A 26,655-nucleotide genomic window follows, 5' to 3' on the forward strand; every position below is an offset into this window, starting at 1 on the left:
GTAATTTTAGAAAAATTGTATACAATTAAAGAAACGCCCACGCGTTTCAACGTGAACGTAGGCTACGATTTTCTATTTCAGCAAAACATTTATTTTCAACTGTCGCTGTTTTAGCACATGCTGCGTTATCACAGCTATTCTTTTTCAAATGTCTGACTAGCCGCGCGCACGCGTGTGTGTGTATATTTCAGGCAGAATAGGAGTACAATGGATGGCTTCGGCAGCGGGCTGTGGCCATATATGTGTCATCAACCACTCACCCGATCCCAGATGGGTTCATTCCCTTTACTGTAGTAATCCGTACCCCTGCTGGCGCCCCACGCAGCTCTCCGATACACACGCGTAACGGGGGAGGGAGGCGGACACCACCCCCCGCGTCCCCCAATATTTAGTAATAATTCCACCGAGTACAGCTGCTGCGAACATTTTTTGCGCTCTGTAATGATTCGGAGTATTTTTTACATTATCTAACCCCTACCCTACAGTATCACTGTCAGCTCATAACGAATTCGATTAGGGAAAAAAAAAAGCCTCTATCACACTTCACTTTTCGTCGTAATTTTCCTTATTGAATACAGCTTCACCAGATTGGAGCTGTCCCAAAAACGATCTCTTTCTTATATTCGAATTCAAATGAATGTTTTAGTGTCAAGAAAGGCTGTCAGATGAAAAGCTCATATGATGAAAAGCGACGAATTGCTTCTTCTCTCGAAATGGTTTTTGTTCATCTGTAATGTTTTACTTCACACTGATCGCCGTTCTTTAAGCGATCGCAATAACCTGAAAAAAAAAATGCTCCTTCGTATTCTGACAAAAAAGTTCCCGACGAAAACGAAATGTTGCTTCCCTCCGGCAAAAGATGAACAAGGATTATGATGAGACTCTAGGTTCTGAATGCATTAAAAATGGTCTTAACACGAGGATCGTCTCATCCAGAATTTACAAGGGTTCCAATGGTTCCCGAAAGGTTACACTGAAATACTCCCCTAAATGTCCCCTAAACAATTTGGAGCAAAAATAACAATAATAACAATAACTGTGTTTTTGGCATAATTATTGTAGAAGTAAATTTGTTTCATATATGTTAAGGTTTAACATTTGTCGGTATGGACACAATCACACCGCTCAACTTGATTTAATTATGGACGCTTTTTTAAAATATACCCTTGCTGAGATCACCCTGTGCTTTGACTTAAATACGGACGCTTAAACGCAAAAAAAATATGAAATATATAAGAACAAAATCTTTTAGGTGACTTTAGTTAAAAAGGGAGAAAGGTGCAAGTACACACGAATATGCTTCGTTTCAAAACATATTGAGGTTGACCTAGCTGTGCTGCAAGTGTGTATTACTTTATTTCGCCGAGAATTTTCTCCGAATCAATTTTAAATATTAACATTTATTTGTACAATGCCGTAGCCATTCATACAGAGAGGGATTCTTGGTGTATAAATTCGAAGTGAATGCCTTAAGGAAGGCTACTAGAGCAGAAGTGGCATTCGAACCAGGAGCTTCAGATAGCGGCCTTAGCCACTACGCCACCTGCTGCAGCCAGTGTGTATTCAAAGTCGCACAACTATAAATCAGTTTATGAACTGCACACATGATTCCACTCTTATTGTTCGGCGCGCTCCGCAATCCATGACGTCACTGTGCAGCAACAGGTAGCACGTGCCACAGGTGCTCTGGTTTTTACCCCAGGGGCTTTCATGGCACAGGTGAAACACAAAACCAAAACGTCATCTCCGGCCAGGCAGGACGGGACAGAGTTTAATGAATATTTCAAATATTTATAAGGCTCTCCCGACTTATGTCGCCCGTGCCATTGAGGGAACAGTATAAGATTTCACCTTTTCAACAGGTTAACAAGGCAGAAACCAGCGGGCTGGATCAGACAGGGCAGGGAGGGCTCGGGTTCGGAGCTGGATGTCCCTGCTTTAAAATGCACACTAGTGACAATGGGCTTCACTGGATGCATTTCACTGTGGATATTCTACTTGAAAGGGGGGTAATCGGATCTTCCAGACATACTCCGCGCGAGCCTCTTTGAAAAGATGGGGGTCCTTTTTCCACAAAGGTGTCAGTCTAATTATCAACAGCAGGTAAACGGACTCGTGTTGGGGCAGAGAGGAGTATGGGTAGCTCGGACCTGCTTATATTGGCCACGCAGGAGCCGACAATGCCAGACCGCGAGCTGCCCGGCCGCCCCCCGCCGTCGCCAGGACGCTTCCTCTCGAGCGCTGTGAGTGACGTCGCCGTGCGGGCCGCTCCTCAGGTTGTATTCCACCGATCGCCATTTTATTATCGACTTATGCTAACATTCCTTTAATTGACGCTTTGGACCCGTGCGACCTACGGTGCTGCCAGATTTTTACAGCGGCCCCTTAAAGTGAACATATAATACTGTACGGCTGAGCGCAACACACTGACTGACTCATTCCGAATGGTAGGCGAGGCGGTGCAGCGCGTTCTGTTGTTTATTTTATACGCGAAATTATCTGTGCGCTCAATTGTAGTACTGTTGTACAGGTGTGAGAAACCGTGATAAATTCTGGTTTGTTTAAATGCGCGCCTGGGTTGGTCCGTGCAGGACGCACAGCACGTGGACGCGCTGCTTCAGCGCTGCGGGGGAGGTGAAGGCGGCGCGGCGCGTGTCCCACCCCTGCAGGCCCGGGCAACGCGGGCCGAATGCGGTGACGTATGGGCGCGCATAGATTGCGATGGGTGCCGCAGAAATGAAATATGGTATTGTGGAGCTTTTTCCATTACTGACCATCTGGACGCGGTCACTTGATCCCGCAGCACTCAAGAACTGCCGGCTCAACAGTATGGTGGCTTTTCAAAAATCTAATTCAAACCTGGGGGTGGGGAGACAGGTCCACACTTTGTCTCCGTGGAGCAGTGTGAAATGTTGCGGGCAGAGTGTATAGCAATAATCAGGATCAAAAGTTGTACCTCGCGAAACATTATCATAATAAAGTATGGTTTGTGCTCTTATTTACCCAAGACCTGTTACTAGTAATGACCTCAGAGTAAAAAGCGTGTAAAATATCAAAAGCAGAATGAAAGTGGAGTGCAGTCTTATGTGGAGGGGTGGGACAGACGACTTTAACTCTGTCATAAAAATGACGACAGATCAGTTCGGGGTATCTTTTTTTTTTTTTTTTTTTTTTATGCATAATGAAATACAAAACAGGGATTGCGTTAGGACCCCCCACCACCACCCTCCAGACCTCCCCCAACCTGGGAGGCAGTGCCCCGCTCCCCTCTCGCACACAGGGGCCCTTTGTGTGCGAACACCTGTCCTGCGCTCCCGGACGCTGCAGGTCCGACCGGGGCCTTCCGTTTGTGTCATACTGACAGCTGAAGGTCTCGGCCTCCCGCTAGAACCCGTCTGCCGTACGCATGAGAGAGAGGAGGAGCGTCGCGTGCAGCGCGCGCGCACCCTCCGCCGATTTCAACTGACTGCGTACGGGAGTCTCAGTGTGTGTGCCTGGTTAACCGTAAGTTACACAGTGCACAAAACGGAATTTACTGAATGGAATCTTAAACTGACAGCATTCGTATTTTTGAACATGTGGAATCTGGCTCTTCTTTAGAAGAACTCGATAATAAATCTGCAGAAAAGGTAACAAGCCCACGGACATCTGGGCCGAATCGGGGTCGAACTGAGTACCGAAGCAGTAAATAAGTCAAGTGCACCAGAAGCTGCAGCACAGCCGCCATGTGTCCGGTGAGCAAACCGATCCTCGGCCACATATCTCCTTAACGATCAGTCGCTGCGGACCGCGCGACCACTTCTGTTAAGGTGGTCCCGACGACCTGCTGGCTCCACCTTAATAGGAACACCTGAGACTGTGACATTGCAAAATGCACTGGCGGGCAGGCGGGGGGGGGGGGGGGGGGGAGATTATTCGTTCGCCAGTAGGGTAAGATGCTTACAAACTAATTATCTTTCCATTGGCAAATCCCGGCTTTCGCAGCCCAAACAAGGCGAGCCGCACAATGAAGAAGGCTGGAGTGGAAGGGAGAAGATGGAGACGCTGGCTGGGAGTGTGGCGGCGGCGGCGGCGACCGGAGGCTCACCTACGGCCAGGTGCGGGAGAGCGCGCTCCGCCCGCACCGTCCTGCAGGTAAAGCAGGCAGACGGGGCCAGGGGCGCAGCAGACGGCTATGCAAAGGGGTAAACAGCCGCAAAGTGTCATCTGATACCCAGGAAGTCGGCGAAGCCGCCTGCTCTTCTTTGTTTCGCAGAAATTGTCTGCTTTTTTCGGGCGCCTCCACACTTCCCTTAAGTTTAGCCTTACCGCGTGAAGCGAGCACGAGTGAAGAAAAAGTGGTTTCTTCTCCCTCTTATCATTTTGCCGTCTTTGGTTTTTAGTGGCTGTTGTTGGCACGTTACGGTTTTCCTCGCCGCGCTTTGTCCCCGCGCGCGCGCGCATGTCGTTAGACTTAGAGGACTGGCGGGAAAGGGGCGCGAGGACGGAGCGCGGGGACGGAGCGCGGGGGAGCGGCGCGCGACGCGGTGCAGGCCGGTTTCGCGCGGTTCCGCCCCGCAACTTCATCCGGTGCCTCTTCTCTGCTTTCACGAGTTGATTTCTATCCCCGACAGATTCTGCTATTTCATTCGCTCCGTAAACATTTGAAACTGCGCTCGAAAGCAACTCCAGAAGGTAAGAGCACAACATTCACCACAATACGTGTTAGTTATGTTAGTTTTGTAATAATAGACACAAAGAAAGAAATAAACGCAGTAACTAACAGGATGCGCAGATCGCGAGTTAAAATCTCTACGAAAGCATCATTTAAAAATTAACTTAAATAAGTAAAGATTCACGAGTTTAAAAGAAAGAATGAAATATGAACCTGTTCGCGTTTTACTGGTAATGTAAAAAAAAAAAAATGCAATTGATGATACCCGCACTTATTTATATAAAATCCATATTTATAATCATTATTATGCTATAAATGGTTTGCACTTTTTCTGACAAGAAATGCATTTCTTGTCAGCAAAAGTGCAACCTAGTATTTATGGTGTGGTGATGCCAGATTTAAGCATCATACAATCAAAAAAAAAATCGTATTCAGTTTTTTTATTAAATTCTAATTTTAAATTTGCTCTAACCCTTTTGCTTTAAATCTCGAGCCATTCTCTACAAGAAAAAATCGTTTATTCATTATACGAATTTTGTATAAAAATCTGGATTTCAATTGATTGTGTTTCGCTATATTCCGTATGTGAATGAAATGCACGTAAATGTCAAAGGCTTTTTTTTTTTTTTTTTTTTTTTTTTTTTTTCTTTTCATCCTTTCCGTTAAAATGTTCCCTTAAATCATGTTGCCTGTTTCCCGATCGTTGTGTTCTGCGCTCCTGCTCATATCATATTGTCAAAACTGGAAAAAGTCGTAACATCTTCTAGTGAATATTGGTGTAAACGGAGATCCCATCATGTCCTTTAAAAATACTGAAGGCGAGGAGACTTTTCCCAAACGAAGTGTTAGAATAAGCAGAGAGGAGAGCAGAAGCGCTCTCTTATACTCATGGGTTTAGACTCAGGTCCTGTGTCACTGTCACTGTCCCTCACATGGACCTGAGCAGGGGTTTGCAAACATTACATCACACAAACCCTTATGTCAATTTTGCGAGCGCCACTACAGTATTTTATTGTGAATTTCTTTTAGAAGATGTGTCTATAATGTAAATATATATATGCAGTATTATCTTATATATGATATATCATGTTGTTGAACCTTACAGGACTGGCCATTAAAAGTAATCCGCTGTTATTAGAAGTACATTTTAATTTGTTCCTAAGGACACCTTCCTGCAGGCACCGGCTGAAATATATTTGTTAAAAATTTGATTGGGCAGTAAATCCCAACGACCTTGAAATATCCTATAAACTCACCTATGTTTAAAGGAAGATGCTTAAATGAAAAGCAAAAAAAAAAAAAAAAAACATGGTAAGCCTTTATGTAGAAGAAGGTACCGTAATTTAAATGGTGATAATAGTCCTGAATAGTTGGTGTAACTGATGTCTGTATGTACACAGGCTAAATGCATCCGGTGTTCATACGGAAAACCTATTGAAGCAATGACATTATATTGTATGTAATTTTTTTTTGTGGCAGAAATATTTACAGAATGCTTAACTGAAGTTTGTTTGTATTAAAACCTTTTTTTAATGATTAGGGCTACAGTTTCCAAATTTTATTCATAATTGGATAATTACCATTGCTTTCTGAAATAAATAGCTGTACAATAAAATAGTTTATATATAGTAGCAGAGATTCACTATTCTATATGAATATTATGAAATTATGGTTTAGTAATACAATTACTTTTTTTTTCCCCCCTTTTTTCTTACAGGAGCTATGATCTCTCTTCATGGAGTTCCTTTTTAAAAGCACTAGGCTCTTTGGTTGTATTGATCTTCCCAGGAAATGGCACGAGGAGTCCATCTCTGCCAGCCTTTTGGGGCATCTTTAAAATCACTTAGAACATCATTTTTCCAGCTGGGATCAATGTGCACCCCCCCCGCCCCTGCAATGCAGGGCCCTGGAGGGAAGGGGTAATGGCGGCCCCAAGCCTGGGGCAAGCAAGCAGGGCGTGTGCTGGGGCGGTGCAGTTGCAGCAGATGGTACGAGCGGATTACGCAGTGAAGGCCCTGCAAGCATGGTTGCAACTCGTGCAGAATGGAGGTCTGCATGCGTACGGCCCACCAGTGGCCCTCATCCTCAGGGGTTAACCTTGATTTCCGATCCAGGGTGGGGGGATGGATTGTGATCTATCCATCCCCTTTTGAACACAGAGCCCAAGCCAGAGAATTTTGTGGACAGGACACCAGTGTCGTTCTGTTGGTGTTTTTTTTTTTTTTTTTTTTGGGTTTTGTTTGGTTGGAGAGAATTGAGAGTTTGATATAAACCCCCACACCAGAAGATTTACATTTGAACCTTCTTTTACTCCAGGAATGGGAAGGCAGTTTGGGTTTCACAAATGTCGCTGCTCCTTTACTGATTTCCAGCACTTTGCACCAGTTGTACCTACTATGCATGTCCTGTGCCTGGTATCAAGGTCTATAATTTGTAAATTGAACAAATGTTCAAAGGTTTCCTGTTATAGGTCTCATTAATGGCTGTTCAATTGACTGTGACACATTTGTCTCAAAGTTTTTTGAGAGATGAGCCTTTGGCACAGTGGCCATACAAGGGACTCTATAAATGAGAGAATAGATATTTTCCTTAACAGGCTTTTAAAAGGATTGCAGTTGTTAACTTTCAGTTAACTGCCATGGTTGGAAGAAAGGACCAATGGGAGCAGCTGGCAGAGAAATTGTCTGATTTTGGCTGTAAAAGTCAAGATTTTTAGGCGCAGGTGGTTTTTGAAATGTTCTGAAGAGGTTAAAAGTGTCAGTTGACAGTGTCTGTTCACTCGAGACCGGGGGTGGTGTGGATGTCACAGATTAGACTGGTGAGAGGTGTCTTTTTTCCGGGTTATTGGGATAACTAATTCGGACTGCCGAACTGCTTGTGGATGACTGCAGGCAGATGAATGACTTGCGACCTGAGTACATATTTGACTTTGCATAAGGAAACACTTTTATTCTGTTGGGATGACAGTGGTACATGCTCAATGATTTTTGATCAGTGATATCGGTGGCCCTTACCCGTCTGTAGTTGAGGTAAACGGTGACCTTCTGTTATCAGATGTAACTGATCAGAAACTCCTGTTTCAAGATAGAGCCAAGAGCTAAAAAGCTCAGATGTCTGAGAAATACAGGAGTCCAACTGGAGGCAAATACTGTTGTGCTCATCTCTTCTGAATCAAGTCAACATGGGCAGGTCTTCCACACAGAAGATTTGCTTCCCTGAATAAAACCTACATTATGAAGCACAGAAGAAAAGAAGTAGTCTTGGGTAATTCAGGGAAGCTTACTGACAGACGGTACACGGGGTAGCTTGGCTTTAAACTGCTTGGCTTTAAAATGTGCGAGAAGGACCACCTCCATTGACTTCTTTTCTCCTCTCCTCTTCCCAAGCATTTCTCTGCTTGCCCTTACTGGGGGGAGGGGGGGAGAACGCCTTCTCCAGGACAGCCCCCTGCCACTGCACAGCCCATCCCTCAAACTCAGTTGCACAGCCTGGCTTTGGGTTTGGGCTAGCTGGGGTGATATGACGACTCCTGTTCTGTCTATGGCACTGGTAGAATTCACTGTGAAAGCGCACCATCAGTGAATTACCATAGGGCCATAAACAGAGCAGAGACAGATCCACATGGGCACACTGTCACCCTCCGTCACTCATGCCTCCTTTCATCCTCCCATCTTTTGGTGCAAAAAGCCCTTAAATGTGTTTCCTCTTTGAGGAAGAATGTACTTTGGTGTGGAAATTCACCTTGTCTATTCACCTGAAGGTCTAACCTCTCTCTTCTTTGCCCATTTTGGCACTAGCACATTTTTGCTTCTGTATATATTGGCTGAGCAATTATGTGTAGTGCCAATATAGGAAAAGACAGACTCGCTGCCTAGATATTTAGAGAGTACATCCACACCCCACCAGGTTGCTGGTTGTGGTACCTTAAGAAGAGCATTGTTAAGCAGTTTTGGGCACCTCCTTGACTCGATGAGGAAAACTGCAGAGGAACTCCCTGTTGCAGTTTGACTTTCATCGAGAATGGTACTTGGGTACAGCTCACCTGGATACTAACATGACAGCTGTACTGACTTTGAGAATAAATCTGTGGTATTTTTACTGGCGTCTGGAAGAAGGTCAGCATTAAGAAAGAGAACATCAAGAAGTATGAGGGTCCTGAGGTTTTGCATTTGAACCTGAAGTGATTTATTATGTTTACCAAGGCTACATGCAATCCTTCTGGCACGCCGGTGTGGAATTCATTTATTCGATTATGTCCATATTAAACTCCATCTCTAATGCAGTTTGTTTTCAATGAAAGCTTAATCAGAAAAGCTTCAAGATGTTACCTATACCATGTAAAAAAAAAAAAAAAATGTTAAACGTCCATCTTCAGACTTAAGTAAAAGCGAATAAGATGTTTCGTCTATGGGCGAAAAACACGAGATACATTAAAAGAAATGTTTCACATACAGTCAGACAACACTGGAGGAGGGTATTGCCATTGACAGTTTTAGATCATCTATTTTTTCACCTAACCCTTGTAATGGGATGAAGGCTTTACACTGCAGACACAGAAGGGCTGTGGAGGTGAACTTGCCTTGTACTTCCAGATAAAACAAGTGCATCTTTAAAGATGAGCTGAGGGCAATCTTTGGGAAGATTTCTGTTCAGTTCTTTCTAGATTAGCATTTGACATTTAGTCACTCCCTTTTGGCAGCACTTGTACAATCCCAGTCTCAGCTGCGCCGTCTGTGGGAAGCGGTGCTGTGGATCGCATGTAGCAGTAGTGTAAAAACTCAAGGCCAGTGTATGAACTGTCTGCTCTCCATCACTGGCACGAGCACCGGGCCTCTTGCGGTGTTTGGCAATGGTAGAACTCACACTGGTGAGGTAGATGGATCCGGTGGTTCTAGACTTGCCAACCACTGCTTGAGAGCTTCTCATGGCCCTAGTACCTGTTGACATCAACATGTCTTCCAGGTGTCCACAAGTCCCATTTTCACTAGTACTCAGGAAATCAGGGGCACTGAGCCTACATGAAGGGGCAGTGAGTGGTTGGGGTTGCTGCAAGTTGGGCTAAAACAGTGAGTTCCACTTGTGCAGCCTCAGCCTCAGAGCGTTTGGCACCTCTTTGCAGGAATTGACATCATCTGTAAGACTCCCATTTGTCAATACACTGCTGTTTGTATTCTGTTGCCTTTGGAGCTAAAGGTTGCAGGTTTGAGTCCCACCTCCTGCTGTCCTGCCCTTGAGCAAGGTATTTACCCTGAATTGCCCTAGTAAAATTCCCCAGCTATGTAAATGGCTAAATCATTGTAAGTAGCTTAACGTTGTAAGTCACTTTGGGGAAAGGCATCAGCTAAATGATGACATGTTTGACGTTCTAAGGTGTGGACATGATTTCCTTTAGTGAATGGCCATCGTATCCGTAATCTGTAGACATCAATAAGAACATCTACAACACTGTAATACAAGGCAAGTGAAAGACTGAGGCTTAAAAAGTTTTTACTTTAGGTCTAAATTTATGCCAGTTGAGCTGTCATTCAGTTAGAAGACTTAGTGGAGGTGGGGCTTTATTTGCTTAAGTATTTGCTTTTCATACTAACCTGTATATTCTAGCAACCGTACTCTGCTTTTGAAGATTAGAACCTGGCAGCGTCAGATTCAGCTCCTCACCCACTAAACCGCAGTGTGGGGGACGCATTTCAGTTCTCAGGACAGTCTGTCGAGGGAACGGCTCTCCATGACTGGTCCTGGGGACTGCTAATGGGGATGAGCGGGGAATTACTGGTCGGTTAATCTGCGCCACGCCCCAGAGTGGGAGGTCATGTGAGTGATTGATGCTCGTCCGCTGGGCTGGTTTTCTCCTGCGGGCAGGAGGCCATTACATTCATGTGAGATGGGGCTGTGGCCCTATCCGTCTGAAGGATGGGTCTTACGGTAGAGCTGCGGAGTAGGCTTGCCAATATTAACAGACCTGTTGAGAAGTGAAATCTATTTAAACCTGCTTGTTTCCACTCATCTGATATCTTTGGGCCGAACGTGACAATTTTAAAAACAAGTATTAGCTTTCAGGTTATATAATCCAGAAAACTACTTCTCCATGGTGTAATTCTGGACAATAATCTTGTCATATAGGCCTTATTACAAATTAAGTGATTCACGGTATCTATGAATCACTGTAACTGTTTTATGTCTCTTGTAAGAAAGGGTAAAATACTGCCTTTGCATCAAGGATTTTTCTTTTTCTTGCAGGTTATAGGGCCACGTGCATCCATTGAGGGCCGTGGCTGCGCTGCATGCACACTCCACAGCAGTAACGCATGTGGGGCAAGTGCTTCGGCCACATGGCTCCGAGCCACAGGAGACCGAGAACTTGAGCACGATGCAGTGGCACCGTCAGTTACTCCGCTGTTATTCCGTTATTCTTCTGTATGTGGCTCAGCAGGAGGTGCACTGATGTCCAAAAGACAGGTTGACATGGCAGGAAGGGAACACATTCTTAACCGCTAAATGTCATGGTTAAGAGACCCTAAAGCACTATTGATAAAAACATCTAAGTGCTTATTGGAAACGCTAAGACATTTTTATACACGCAGATGTTGGAAAGATGTTGTAGAAGAGCAGAATTGTGATTTGTAGTTGAACACGATCCTTCATCGCAGGACTTGGGTGGAGAGAGGGACAGAGGGCTCTGCACCACAGGGCGGAGGAAGCAGGAGGAGCACAGGCTGACATATTAAGAAACAATTAGCAGAGATTACAGCTGACAGTACACCCCCACCCCACCCCACCCCAGGGGGTAGTCCTTCTCAGGGTCGTGCTCCAGTCACAGAATGAGCCAAATACGTTCACAACAGCTATTGTGCAGAATACCGTACATTGTGCGGCTAGAGCAGCAGCTCATTATTGGAGTGAGGTAATGTCCCGGGGGGCACTGGTACTGAGTCTTCCTAGCGACCAAAATGCCTGGGAAGGGGTCTCAGGCCAGAAAAATAAATACCTGTAGGCTAAAAACAAAGGACGAGAACCAACAGGGGAAAAGGTAAGGCGGAGCACACCAAGAGCAGCACGCGAAGCTGTCAGACCTATGAGAACCTGCCCTTCCAAGCTGCTGAAAATCAGCCAAGGAGCTGCTACATATCTAGTGAAAACCAGCACCTGTGGGCCCACCTGAGCTGCGCGAGTGCTATGTCCCCCTTCCACCAAACAGGTGCTCATCACCGATGGCGTGTCTTCACTGGGCTGTCAGAGAGCTTGGCTCACCATGTTATATTGGCGTTGGTCTTAGGGAAAGAGGATGGCCTCTGCGAGTGGTGCTGCGTCCCCAGCTCTGGCATGCAGGAGCTCCACCACTGTCACAGGGGAAGCGGCGGAACCAGCTCTGATGCTCGCCGGATTACGTGGTGTTTTCTGCACCAGAAGGGCACAAGGCTTAAATCCTGGTTTTAGCAAACAGGAAGAGGCCGAAGCTTATGATGTAACCAGTTCCCTGCTCGTCACGACAGACTGCGTGGAGGGAGGGGGATGGGGATGCGTGGAATGAGGTCAGACACCCCCTCCCCTACACCATGGTCAGCCACCTATCTGCATAATGCACTTTCCCCAGTGACCCGAAGGGGGCGGTAGTGCGGTTACTGGCTGAATTCCCCCGTGGCGGGCACTTGATAATGATGTGAAAAACAACTCCAGAAATAGTGATGGTCTTGAGACAAATAAGAAAGATACGTCTAATTTATACTTTGTTTAATGAATTACAACATTATAATCTACTTTGGCGAGTACCTTGTTCAGCTGGTATTTATTCACATCTTTCAAACACGATTGTTGTTGGTGCTGTGTTCTTGCTTTGCCAAATGAAAACTAATGCCTTATTTTTGCGCAGGAAAAATACTAACAGCACTTTTTCCTGTGTAACATTATCATAATTACAGTTTGTAAATTCTGGATACATTTTACATGTATTTTGCAGCTGTTCCAAAATGAATCTTAAATTAACAAACAGTAAAAAATGTTACGTTCAAGGTCGTTTTCGGAAAGCTCTGGTATGCGTGTGATGAGTGTACAAACAAAACGGCCAAGAGAAATAAAGCATATGAGACTGAACACACTTCAGACTGGTAGAAGTGTAAAGTGTGCAGTTTGCACACGTGTCTCACTGAAGTCCACATGTGACTGACTGCCCGCTGATGGAAAGACACATGAAGAGTACAGCACCAGCACCAATTTAAATTCTGTGATTTATCTATAAGCCATACGCTCTCCACCGTGGAACTGCGCTCACTGCATGACTCCAGGAAACCATATTGCCTGTGACAGGAAAGCTAAGACTCTCTGCATATATCATCCATATCACCAGTTGGAACAAAATCTAGGCCTTCAACAGGGTACAAATACCTTCCCACAAACAAATGTCAACCAGTAACAAATGTTTATTATTATAAAATGATACAAGTCAGCACTTGCTTTGGATTAGAAATAAAAGGGATCACTTTGCTGATTAGTACTGTTAATAATAGGTGTTCTTTGTTGTTCCTTGTCTCATTTGCTTGGAAAGGAAATCCCCACAGGGTCCTTTGAACATCTTGCTGATGTACTTAAAAGGGATGGTTAAGACACAGCTGGAGTGGCTCTCTCCCACCTTGTTCTACTGTGCCCCTCCTCTCTCCTCCCTTCCCCTCCATAGACGTGTGTTGTGCGATTCCTTGTCCAGCAGTACATCGCAGCACAACAGTACTGAGATCCCCACCCCATGACTCCTAGTGTCGCCATGGCAACGTCAGGCCTGAGCACTACAGTCCCAAGTCCACCATTCCCCACGAAGGTGGAGAACAGGTGTGGAAGAAGAAACCCCCTGTGCACCATTTTTTTTTAAAACTCTACCAATAAAACCCTAATTGTCACCATGGTGTTACTGTATGTGGCAAACTTTCATTTTAAAGCAAAAAAAAGGATGAGTTCAGTGATTCGGGAAAAAATGTATATTTTTGGAAGAATGCATGACTAATGACAATGATGAAACCATAATTCCTATAACATTTTATATTAATTGTATAAATATTCTAAGCAACAAATTAACAGACCATCAGGAACACTATGGTCTTGCAGTCAGGACTGATATGCATGTTACTCCCTAAAAATGGGACTTTACACAGCGCTGAAGCAGACAGTCCTATGGCTACCTGAGGATTCTAAAAAACTGAGTCTATCAACAGAGATTCACTGTTGCTATGGCACCGAATGTGAGCTCAGACCCATTCTTACGAACAAATGTCACGTTCCAGGACGAAACCCCTTGGACACGAGCTCAAACACACCGAAAGAAAAGAGAACACAAGTGTAACCTCATCATTTCTTACCCTCTCGAAACGGCTGCGCTGTCTTGGTTACGATTGGTAAACAGGGAACATGAAGCCCACACGCAATTGCCCTCACACTCACGTTTTTGGTTTGTTTTTTTTAAAAAAAAAAAAAAAAAAAAAAAAAAAAAAAAAAGACATAGAACGAGTAAGCGCACAGAAATAAATAGTTCATACAACACCACCTTCACCACCCGATGTCAAAGCCACAGTTGAAAAAAATCACTCAGAACAGAAACAGAACAAAACAAATGTGGAGAAACTTGGACTTTACACAGTAAACAAAATGTCTCGATACGTCCGTACCGTCTGGTGCGTCAAAGTTCGTTTTACACTGTAAAAGCTGTGGAGCTACTCTCTTCACAAGGGCCAGTGGTCCATCTGGGGGCAGCAAGAGGGCTGTCACTGTTCCAACGTCACCACTTCCACGGCCTGTCCGTCCAAAGTGACAGTGTTGTCTATGCGTGTCGCAACCGGCGCCATGGCGACCTGGACGGGACGGCTGCCCTGGGCGAGACTGGTGACCACAGTCTGGTACATGCTGACAGGGATCTGAACCAGGCCTGAGAGCAGACGAGGGAAAGAAGAGGTCAGACGGTCACGTGAGCTGAACCATGCAGTCTGTGGGACATGCGCTCAGGACTGTGTAGGACAAGAGAGAAGACACTGCAATGAGATGGCCTGGCACTGGAGAAGCCTCGATGAGTGGAATGAGAACCTAATAATACTAAAGATGGGTAGAGACCATCCCTTGGTGGCATCTGGATCTCATTCGCCACACGAGCCTTAGTTCCACACTCAAAAACAGCTCTTTACCCATGTAAGTTGTGTGTTGTATCACTTTAGCTTCTACTAGATATGACTGACAAAATATGTGATCCTTAAAACCACACGGGGTTTAATTTGTCATCATGAAGATAACCGGTCACTCTATCGATGTTGACCACGAACTCCTTCCCGGTGCTACCAGCTTCCGCTCACTGGGCTGCTCAAACTGGTCTTATTCTGGGGTTTCTACTGATGGCTGGCAGGGCGCTAAAGCAGACCCTGTGATCGCGCCCCTGGAGACGCAGGTGGAGCCTGCTCTGCACATGAAAATACGGCCCAGTGTGGGATAACGCAGGCCTTACAACCTATGTCCAATGCCCTTGCCGCGGGGAGCGGTTGCAGCGTCTCCTCCTGGCACTGCCTGCTTCCCCTGCACTGGGAAGGCTGATTCAGACCTGCTGGTTTCCTGTCCAAACATGTGAAGAAGGCACCTCTGGACAGGACTACCGTCTCCAGGACTTCAGCACTGGTCCAAAGATGGCAGAGTAGGTAGTAGTGCAGCCAATTTAAATGGGGGGGTTCTGCACTCTACTTCTTTAAATGCAGTGCTAATGCTCACTAATCAGCTTTCATGTCTAAATAGACCCTTCACTCCTGTCCATTCCCCTAATGCAGCGTGAATAGGGGCTGCAGCCCTGCCGACAGCTGTCGGGGTGATTAAGGAAGCAGGGCGCTGCCCCCAGGGAATGCAAGCAGGGAGTCCAATCATTGTAGAGCCTCCTTAGCAGCGCCAGCACCGTAGAGACAAGTGTCCTGCGAACACAACGCTCCTAACAGCAATGCTGCACTGCCTTTAAGGCCTGGAGCCCTTTAGGAACTCCATGGGAAGATATGGCAATGTGCAGGTGCACCGACACGGAACACGCACACACACACACACGCTCGCACAACATCGCCATCTGCTGCAATAGAGTCCTGAGGGATTAGCATGAAACACCGTGGTGCTCCCAAGGAGACCCCCACCCACCATCCGACTTCTAGTGAGAATGAACCTCGTGCAAAAGACTGATGTGGCAGAGTCATCAGCTCCTTGTGCCTTTAAGAAGCAGAAGGAGTGAAGCAGGTATAAGAAAGAGCTCATCTTTAGTACACAGGTATGTGAGCGGCTGCCTGCAGCTAGGGTGAAGCGGAAAGATTCGTGGCATGACCTGAGACAGATAAAGACACTATCTTTGCTGTGGTTTACCTACCGCTGCCATCCTGCACCCCTGCGAGGGCCCCTACGGCGGCTGCCGTCTCTCCCGCCAGAACAATCTGCCCCCCGCCCTGCAGGGTAGCCTCTGCCAGCGTTGCCACCGCGTGGGCTGCTGCCTCGCTGCAAGGAGGAGAACAGTGTCACCACACACAGTCACATAGATGTCACACACACACAGCTGGAGTTGCCAGAAAAGTACATAGATGTGGGCATTAGTCACCCTCACAAACATACAGTGTGAGGAAAAACCCCTTAGAAACTTCTAGGTACACTTATAAAAGGCAAGAAGAAAAAACTCATCGCTGTGACTTAACACACGGGCAGTAAACCCACGGTAACACCATAGTAATCTCATTGCATGGCTGCAGGCTCGTCAGCCCCTTCCACAGCATGTCCTCTAGGACAAGGGGTAGGGTGGAGGGGGATTGGAGGGGATGCATGCAGAGATCCGCATCTCCGGACACTTCCACTCTTTTGCAGATCCAGTGCACATCCAGGATTACAGTAATCCGGCTACCAGGGTATTTTAGGTCTGTTCCCTTGGCGGTGCAGGATTTTGTATGTGTGTGTGTGTGTGTGTGTGTGTGAAAGAAGGGCCTTGATTGACAAGACTGGTTGGGGAAAAGGGGGGCAATATACCATGGATGTCCACACGCTAAGGTTGGCTGAGCATCCTTTGCCAGGGCTCCCCGAGTGCCTAGGGTTCACACACTGCCTGCAGCGCAGCTACTGGAAGGTTCCTCGCGTCGGTGACGCACATTGTCCACGAAGAGGAAAAGTGGAAGACGACCAGAGCAGGACGAACGTTCCCACAGCCGCCCGACCAGCGTATGGGCGCGCTGGGAAATACTGACACCCGATGGCGAGAGAGTGTCACAACGCCATCGGCAGCTTCAACCCACACAGCCAAACCGAACCCTCTAAAGTGGACGGTACAATTTGAGCAGGAACACCACTCGTGCACCGCCTGCAACGGAACCATCTCCCTCTGTCCCCCCCATGTTGTGTGGGGTCTTAACTCTTTTTCCTGATCTCACGTCAGGTATCATGAGCAAGCACAGAGTCCTCCTCGGCGTGGCAGATGCGAGTCATTCAACCACCTCAATCCAAGAGCCATCCTCCACAGTTGTCAGACCCCCAGCAGTCCATTTGAAATCAAGATAAAGAAGGGGGCTGTAACAGAGGATTTAAAGCAGGAGGGATATTAAAGAAAAACTGCTGAGGGAAGACTGATTGCAAAGGAGAAGATGTAAGCCTCTTTTCAGCCTTGTTCTGCTGTGGGAATCTCTTTTCTTAACAGCTGCCTAAGCAGCCAACCCTCCCACTGTTGAGACAAAGGGGGTCCTACAAGAACAGGCCCAATGGGCTTAGAGAAGCCCAGTCATAGGAAAAACCTTTGATAGCAGGGGTTCAATTCGCCATCCGTGCAGAGACACTACACGGTGACAATACAGCTGAGGCTGTGTGCAGATCACCGTGTTGACGGGTGACTCTCCTTCAAGAAGTATCCTGTTATCTTAAGCATCACAGAGAGATGCTGCGTGATAGATGCTCCTCGAATGGTAATGACTCCCTGGCCAGTGTGGAGTGTGGTGAGAAGAGCCAAGTAGCATCCTGTGTGTCACAGCTCATAAACACAGGGCTTGTGGATGTGCAGGTGAGCTCAGGTAACAGTCTCCCTGGAGGGGGTCTCCATGACTTAGTGGTTTCCAGGAAACACAATGTCGGAACGTTTTGGGAGTTCGGCTAGGAACAGACCCCACTAGGCCAAACCAGGCCCGCCAAGGTCAAAACAACCTGGAGGTCGACAGTCCGTCCCACCACATCGCTCAGGTGCAAGAACGAGAGCACCGATCTTCTAACTGCTCCTCCACCTCATCAGCATCCACGGCACATAAGCACCTGCCTCACGACTCAGGGTTAAAACTTGCTGACACCACTGCCACCCGCCGGTCCACGTAGGAGCCCCTCAGGGACCCAGGCCTGAGTCAAAGACAGAGTGCAGTGACTGGCAGAGACCTGGACCCCCTGGCTTTGCTGACAGGCTGTTGTGAAGGGCCCTCCCTCCCCCATCACCGCATACCTGTTGAGTGCCATGGTAACAGTAGCACCCTGAGGCATCTCCTGGGTTGCAGCCACCGCCGCTTCTGCCAGTGACGCCACGGCCTGTGTGGCCTCCGATGCTTGGGGGGTCTGTATAGTCATCTCCCCTCCTTGCAGTGTAGCCCAGTTTTGCTCCTGTATGGAGAGGGAGGCCGATGGGGACTGTCTGTCATCAAACCGACGAAACCGAACGTGCGAGTGAGCACTGGCATGTCTGTCGTCTCAGTGAGACCTTTATCTGGTTCAAATGCTGGTGTGTGTGTGTGCGAGAGCAGACAGAGGCTCTGCGTCTGAAATACCACGGTATACGTACCTCCCCATCGGCAACGGTGGAGTAGTTGACCTGCGCTACGGTGACGGTGGTGGGCAGCTCAGAAGCGTCGGCCAATGTGGCCACCGTTGCTCCAGTCCCCACCTGCGAGTACAGTACGGGGAGCAGGGGGGGCGGGGACAGTAAAATACCAGTGTATTTTGGGTGTGCCAGGCTGGTATCAGAGAAATGCTCAGTCGGTGGACCCGTTCATGGTGCCCATGATGAGTCTGACTACCAGAATCCAACAGAGCTGTGGATCGTTTGCCCTTAGATCCACACAGCAGAGCCCAGAGATCCAATCTGGGCAGCAACCTGGGTTCATTAAAGAATTCATATCTACAATGCTGCTAATCATAATGTATTTTCAGATGCTTTTCTTCACCTTGTGAACTGCTGAAAAAGCTTCACGTCACGCAAGAAAATAGCCCTTTTCCATGACATGTCGTCAGGAGTGTTCCAGTAGCGCTCGGGCCCTCCCCGTCCAGCACCAGCAGAGACTCACTTGTATGAGGGACACGGTGCCATCGGGGTTGCTGATGGTCTGCACCACCGTCTGCGAGGGCACCAGGTGTGCGATGCCGTGGGCTACGCTGGGGGCCACGTGTGGCTGCGCCACCTGCTGGTCCTCAAAGGCGTAGAGCAGGTCCTCGCGGCCGTGCTGCTTGTAGCAGTTCTTCACGATGGTCCGCAGCGCCTGCGTCCACGACACCTGCTTTCGGGTGCAGTAGAGAGAGACAGAGAGTCATAACCGGCGGAGGGAATGCACACAAGCCACACAAACCGCTCTCTTCCACCTTAGGGCCACGGCCCTGCGGCCTCACCCTGGTCTTCTGTTCCTCGGTGCGCACGTCACTGCGAACGTTGGCCCAAGGGATGTCGTCCGGCCACCACACGGGTTTGCAGCTCTCCTTGCCCCAGCCGGGTTTGCCACGGCCGGTCGAGTACTTCAGCATCTCTGGGATGAAGGCTCGCAACTGGGCCTGTTGGGGGGGGGGAAGCAAGAGTCAGAGACCTGGTCCTCATCAGAAGCTTTGTGAGAAAACTCTGAAACTCCCCAAGTGAAACGCGGGTGAATCTATGATGATCCACAAAGTTTGTGAACCTATGCTCTCTGCGACCCCCAAGACACTCAGGGGTTAATCCAGCAAAGCCTGCAGATTAGGCCGCTCCACAATCTTCCAGATTAGCCGTGAGGCCCCCCGTCTATTCAAGTTGAAATGTTACAGACCATATCTCCGACTGTCCATCTGCCAGCTCTAGCGCATCCTGGCAAACGGTCCTGGCAAGCGCTTCAGGTGTGTAACACGTGTTGGATTCCACTTCATCTCAGCACATCGCGGCGTGATCCGAGTCTACACTAGGGCCATAAGTCGTCTCGCCAAGGTAAAAACCTGAACGCTTGGCTGCAGGTGGTCCTGGAGACTGTGAAGGGCTGGCCTGGGTTTGAGCCCTTGCCCTTGGTGTCCTGGCTAAATTGGTGTCACGGCGAGGATTATGTTGCGCTGCGAAGCGCTGCGGAGTCTGCTGCCTGACCTCAAGGGCTAAATTTGGCTCCACGGAAATAAATCGCTCACACGTAAACCCAGAAGTTGAAACTGCAAAGTGTCAAGGGCAGTTTGTTTGTCTGTCCACCTGGGGTGGGAAGGGAAGGGACATACAGCATGGAGCAGAGGTTCAGTTAAGTGCAAAGGGACCGACTCGGCGCTGCGATCAGCTACACTGATGAGGTGTGTCCCTGAACGGTACAGCCTTCCTCTAGAACGAACTCATCACCTTCGCCACGGTTCTGAATCAGACCTACGGCTCCGACGCCGCCCGTTTCGGACGAATAGCCACCGGAGCCGCGGATGCGAGACAAAGCGAGATGCTGTGAAGGGGTGGCGCCTGTTGCAACAGACTCAGAAGGGGCCCCTCGCGCCTGTTGCCTCCGCTCCTCGTCCCCTCGGGGCGCTCCCGGCCTTCGCCCGAGGCTTAATTACAGGAGAGCCGGAATTACCGGCCCCGAGCGGCTCTAATCCTCCCAGGAGCCAATCAGCAGCGAGAGCTGAGAGGGCCGGTTAATTGCGCCCCCGTCCGCCCCACCCGGCTTTCACCTGCTGCTCTCTGCAGTACCCCCAGGCCCCTCCCCCACCTTTATGATTAGGTGTGTCAGGCAGCCCAACAGGGAGCGAGCACAATGAGAGGGTAGCCGGTGGGTGGGGTGCTCTGCTACGTGGGGGGTGTGTTTATTCTTGGCTTCTCTGTTGAAAATGAAGCGGCAGGCCTGCTTCACACCTGCCTGTGTGGATACACCTGTCTGAGAGCGGGCTATCAGTGGCGATCCCCTTGCCCCCCCCCCAACGTCAGCAACCCCGCTGCTGAGCTGTGTCACTAGAGGACGGGATTCAGGCGTGGGGGTGGGCCCTCTCTGCCCTCTCTGTACCTATCACCACACAAGCATCACAGAGGACGGTAAACAAGGAGCGTGCGGCTTAAATGAAAACCACGGAGGACATGAAACGTGACACAAAACCAGGAAAACAATTCGTTCATCACAACATGTGTAAGTTCCGCCATTCTGTCCGCACACACAGAGTCGGAAGCACCTGTAGGATCTCTAAAGCAAGATAAAAAGTCTCCCTCCCACCCCAGCAGAAACACAGAGGGTAGCACCTACAACCACTTCCACTACGACGTTTGGTTTAACGAAAACAACTTCGATATAACGCGATGGACAAATAGAGAAACGCAACTTTCATAACGCAAACTTCTGACACAGTCTGGAACGTGACGGTACTGGGAAAATTTAAACTTCCGCCGCGCATTTTTTACACATTTGTCACGTGTTAGTTTAATTCTTACACAGTAAAATAAACGTTGAAACGGTACGAGAGAAGCTGCACGTTGCGAAAGAAACCAGATAAAGTGCGGCAAACTGCATATTCTTACACTATATTATGATTATGTTATTTTTCTCATTTATTTACAACAAATGTCTTTATTATATTTTCCACTGTTTTCAGCTATCGTTGTGCGTCTGTTAAATTAATACGTTACATTACAGTATTTAACATGCTCTTTTCCCCACCAAAACTTATTTTTCACAGCAATGGCCATAAGACAGCGTTTCGCCGGAACATGACTACGACACTAAAGCTGAGCGGTTCGTATTTGACGAGGGAAGCAGTTTAAGGTAAATGCCATCGGTGACTCAGCTGATCGATCAGTCCAACTTCACCTGGGTCATCTTGTCCACAGACACAGGGATGCCGTCGATGGTGAGGGGTGGCAGCTCAGAGCTCAGCTCGGGGGGAGGGGGTGCATGCTCAGCCAGAGCATTCTCCAGGTCCTCCAGGATCATGCTCTTGTATTTCCTCACCTGTGTGTGGAGTAAAAGTCAGCGGGGGGGGGTACAGGTTACTGAGCGGCACAGGGGATTCTGGGAATCCAGCAGTGGGGGCTGACAGACACTCGGAGGGTAGGGACATACCACGTTCTCCAGCGGCGCTGCCCCAAACACCTTGAACACGGCGTTGGGCTTGGAAGGTGAAATGCACAGTACGATAGCCTGCTGGCCAACGCGGGTGGTGTACTCATCCAAGGTGGCCCTCAGCTTCCTGCAAAGACGTACAGAACAGCCTCAGAAAGTGTGGTGGTGGAGCACCCTCTGCCGGTAGGGGGAGAACGACGGATGGAAGAGAAGTAGGTTTTCGTGGGTTATGCAAGAGGAGGCGGGCAAAGTCAGACATGAATCTCTACAGTGGTGCCTTCCACCAAATAGCGAATGCAACAAGTATGAAGCATTGAACTGCGACACGCTGCCAGGACACCGTGGTAAACAATACACACCTCCGAGACCAAGGAACAGAGAACGACAGCAATGTTCTTGCTACCCCTCAGGGGGGGCCGTGTCAGAACCTCAGGAACCCCAGCATCGTACCTGAGCAGCCGTGTCTGCTGCCGCTTACGGATAGATGGATTGGACTCGAAGATATGCGGACGTTTCCGTTTCTTTCCCGTGGCCACAGCAGCGGCAGCCGCCATCCCCACGGGGCCTGGGGAAAGGGAACGAGAGAAAGAGAGAGGGGTTGGATGAAGAGGTTTCTCGCAGAACATCAGGGTTCCCTGAACACAATTAGACCCTGTTTTTCTATCAGTCTCCCTGCCCCCATGTCCAACTGCCAGTAAAGGTTCAAATAAAAAATTACCTTATATATTCTCTACACAGATAGCACTTAGCTAATGCAATATAATTTAATAATTATGTTTTTCACCAGGGGGTGTGATGGCGCAGCGGGCTTGGCCTGTGCCTGCTCTCCGGTGGGTCTGGGGTTCGAGTTCCGCTTGGGGTGCCTTGCAACGGACTGGTGTCCCATCCTGGGTGTGTCCCCTCCCCCTCTAGCCTTATTCCCTACGTTGCCGGGTTAGGCTCCGGTTTGCCGCGACCCCGCTTGGGACAAGCGGTTTCAGACATGTGCGCGTGTGTGCGTTTTTCACCAACATCAGAGCAGGAAAGTCTTTTTTTGCCACTTATGGTGCAATACCGCCGCCTTGTGGACAGAGCTGCAACTACAACAGGGTAAATGACAGCAGGGGCATCAGAACTGGAGAAGTTCTGACCTGCAGCAGCCAGGTGGGCTGTGACCTCATCGGTTCCCGTGGAGTTGAGGATGTCCGAGTCATCGTAGGCGTCGTCTTCGGGCGAGGAGGGCGAGTCCTCGTCGGCGCTCAGCATGCTGTGCTCTGTGTAGGTGGCCACGTGTACCTGCTGCACCTGCTGGGCGACGCTGTGGGCCTCGATGGTCGTCATGTCCGACTGGTGGACGCCGTGATCCTCCATGGCTTGCCTGAGGCTCTCCTGGATCGCACTGTCGCACACACCCACACAAAAACACACACACGTGGGCAATTATAAATGGAAGAACACGGGAAGCTCATGAACGATACTAGTACTATTTTTGTGTTTGTGTCTACTTATTCTCTCCCTCACTATTTCGTAGGAGAAAACCTGAAAAAGTAAGGTTTATACATTATATAGGTGTCTGTGACTGTGGTACAAGCCCTCCATCACATACAGCCATACAGAAATTGGGCAAAGTGGGTTCCTTGGCCCTTTGTGTTCTGGTAGGAATGCAACACTACATTTGTTTTTTTTTTTTTTTTACTTTAGTTGGGAGCACTAGTTGTGGGCACACACTTGCATTTATTCATTTAGCAGACGCTTTTCTCCAAAGCGACGCACATCTCAGCAAAAACACAATTTGTGCATTACATTAGGAAAGAGAGACATAGTTGCAGACATGTGATTAAGTAAATCAAGTTTGTTTCTTTCCACTTTATGCACCGAAGTTCATTGAACGAGTAGGTGCACAAAACTCTGACGATTCCTCATCACCCTCCTATAATTTTTTTTTTTTTAACATTCACTATTGCACCGCAACCTTCAAACTGGAGATGCAACCTCTTTTTTTAGATGTGTTCAGGGGATCTGTCATGCTGATATGGACTGAAAAGCTGCCGCATACGGTGAAAAAAGTGGGAATGCTTCCCTCATAGGAAATCTTGCTAATCTGGATCAATGTGACATAATCAAGTGACTGCAAAGCATGTAGATGTTTTTACCTGTATCTTTTTGCTAGGGGTGCCTTGCACTGTTTGGTCAGCTTTTCAAGGCGTGTGTGAAGAATAAACTGGAGAAAGTTGGCTGCGGCTGTATAAAAACCCTTTGCACCAAAAACACACACAGGAGGACACTATTAGAGGGCTTTTCCAGCAGAAACCGACAGCAAAGAGCAAACCGATGCTCCGTGGGGGTGGAAAACATGGGATAAAGAAACATTTTATTTTACACATTGTAAAACATACCTTACTCGCCTTATCTAGTCTTAACTGTTTTTGAGAGCTTTGTGTCCTTTATTATTTTATCGATTTATAATAAGTAACTGTCGCTGGGTAAAATTTTCGGATACTGAATGTACATCATAGTTGCTCAGTGAATCAAGTGAGGAGGTAACAACAGGTTTTTGTTTAAAATTATGTTTGATATTAAAGCCATGCTATAATTTTGATTGAGATGCTCTGATTTACTGGGTGGTAATCTACTAGTTAGAATCTGGTAGGTGTTTCCATTAAACATATATAGTGCATATATATATAAAAAAATTACAGTATCAAATACCATAATTTCTATATTAAAATATAAAAATACTTGTTACTTTCGATTTCAAGTTAAACTGCATCTCTCTACAGGTCTAGCAACTAATCTTCTGATAGTGTCATATAGAGAGACACGATTACAAGTAAGGAGTGATAAGGAGTAATGTAATAACAGTGTATATCGAGGTGTCGTATAGGAGGGGCCTTCTGTACTACCTGTACTGTACTATAATGATATGATGAAAAGGAAAAACCTGGACACCAATTCCTTCTGTAAATACATAAAACAAGCACTTCACTGTAAAATGGTGTAAACTTTGAAAAAAGCCATATTTGAATGAGTAATACAGGTGGGCCACGATGTACGATGGTTCGACTTACTACAATGGTGAGCTGGCGATAAGACATTCTGTACAAACTGTACTTTGAATTTTTTCCTGGGGAAGCGATGTGCGGTGCAATGCTGGGCAGCGGCAGCAATTCGCATCTCCCATTCTGTCACACAGAGGTGTGTTTCAGGTGTATTAAAAGCATTTTCGACGTCTGGTTTTTTCCCCGATTTACGACGGACTTTGCGAACGTAGTCCCGTCGTAAGTCGGGTACCACATATAAATATCTGCATCATACGGTATACCACCACAGGTTAATGAGGATATATTTTCCGTTTTGTGGTGTTTCCTTGTATAGTATAATTACTTAAATCCAGGAGCTCTTTTATGAAACCAGCAAGTTAAATCCCAAAACACGTAAAATCTGCTTATTATCACCCTTTTAATCTGATTTATTTCTGACCACTCATGGCTCAGGGTAACGAAGCACATTCCCACGCAAGTTCACGAGGACCCCAGGAGCGCTTTTATTTGACACCTTCACACTTAGAGCTGTCAAACGCGACGAAAACACACCACCGGGCGATTCTGGCTGCCAGGGACACACTCAATACATTAAGTAACTGGCGATAATTTATCTGCGGCAATATGACTGCTGGCGCTTCTTAAAAGAGCCTTGTACTGAAATCAAAAATACACGAAAACGTGTGAAACTAAAAGGCATTATTTGTACTACATGCAGGACATGGTTGTACAGCTTCCGCCGCGCACTAGCAGCGCAGGTAACGGGCCCCATCATGTGGACTGTATTACACAGTAGTGTCACTGCAACCTGTTCATTTCTCCTCAGTCTCTGCTCTGCTGCAGAAATGCGCGAGCGACTGCCGGGGACGCGCGTCCACCGCACTTGACTAGTCGTCCCCGCGCGCTGCGGACGAAGCCCGGCCGGTTTGATAAAGACTCGGCGCGGCGGCGCGCAGCTCACAGTCCGTACAGTCCATATACAGTGAGTGTCGGCCCGCGCGCTCTACAAGCGCTGGCAGCGCCGCATATCCCGAGCTCGCTCTCGTGACAGGTTGTACCTGTAGGTGTGCGCACATCAGCTCTATTGGGCACGAACGCGCAGCTGCCGCTGGAGGTGACATCCAGCTCAGCTGTGTGGCGCGCTGTCGTCGCCCGTCGCGAGCACAACAAAAGAGCGCCGTGTCGCCCGCTGCCGCCCGCGTTCCGAGCCGGGAGGACGCCGCTTCGGCGCGCGCGGGGACCGCGGCTCGCAATGGTGGTACCTCGCCACCCCGCTGCCTGCACGGCCTCCCGGAGCAAAAGGCGGGCCTGTGTATGAAGGCCTGCATCCGTAACAGGGCTGCACGCACTTTGTAAACGGGTTTATCGATGTGTTAACCCGAGTTTGTCTCCAAAACGAAAGCCGTTAAACTCGCGAAGGGCCGTTCCGCGTTCCGCATAGGAGTAGTTTTTTCCCCCCCCCTCAGTCACCCCGCCGCTGCCGGGTGCGTTGCTGCGGCTGCGCCGGGGCTGAAATAGCCGGAGATTGCGCGGTAGGGCACTAACCTCAGAGCGGCTGCGCTACTTCGGGCCTGCGCCGTGCGGTGCGAGACTTGCAGCCTGAGCTCTAATGGAGGACAAAGAGCGGCCCACGCGACGGCGCGCACAGCCCTCCCCACTCCCTCCGCCCGGGGCGCCCGCGCGGCCCCAGCTGACGCGCAGAGCTGCGTCACTGCATGCCGCGTCCGTCACC

General features: G+C 48.3%; 1 protein-coding gene across 5 annotated transcripts; it reads right to left on the reverse strand.

Annotated features, from left to right (window-relative positions):
* Nucleotides 1-14,104: 14,104 nt before the first annotated feature.
* nrf1 (nuclear respiratory factor 1) lies at nucleotides 14,105-26,608 on the reverse strand. 5 transcript variants are annotated; one of them, XM_018747030.2, is made up of 11 exons: nucleotides 26,469-26,608; nucleotides 23,034-23,281; nucleotides 22,354-22,468; nucleotides 21,904-22,030; nucleotides 21,652-21,792; nucleotides 19,256-19,414; nucleotides 18,937-19,143; nucleotides 18,435-18,536; nucleotides 18,102-18,256; nucleotides 16,014-16,138; nucleotides 14,105-14,558 (listed from the first exon to the last, which is right to left on the reverse strand). In XM_018747030.2, exons 2-11 carry the CDS (start codon nucleotides 23,251-23,253, stop codon nucleotides 14,398-14,400), a joined length of 1,512 nt encoding a protein of 503 aa, XP_018602546.1. In that variant the 5' UTR covers nucleotides 23,254-23,281; nucleotides 26,469-26,608; the 3' UTR covers nucleotides 14,105-14,397. The 5 variants fall into 5 exon arrangements, with proteins under 5 accessions (XP_018602546.1, XP_018602543.1, XP_018602545.1 ...); XM_018747027.2 differs by having other exon boundaries at nucleotides 18,435-18,557; XM_018747029.2 differs by having other exon boundaries at nucleotides 18,937-19,146.
* Between the last annotated feature and the right edge of the window lie 47 nt (nucleotides 26,609-26,655).

The sequence above is a fragment of the Scleropages formosus genome, chromosome 2, assembly GCF_900964775.1.
Source record: "Scleropages formosus chromosome 2, fSclFor1.1, whole genome shotgun sequence".
NCBI classification, from domain to species: Eukaryota; Metazoa; Chordata; class Actinopteri; order Osteoglossiformes; family Osteoglossidae; genus Scleropages; species Scleropages formosus.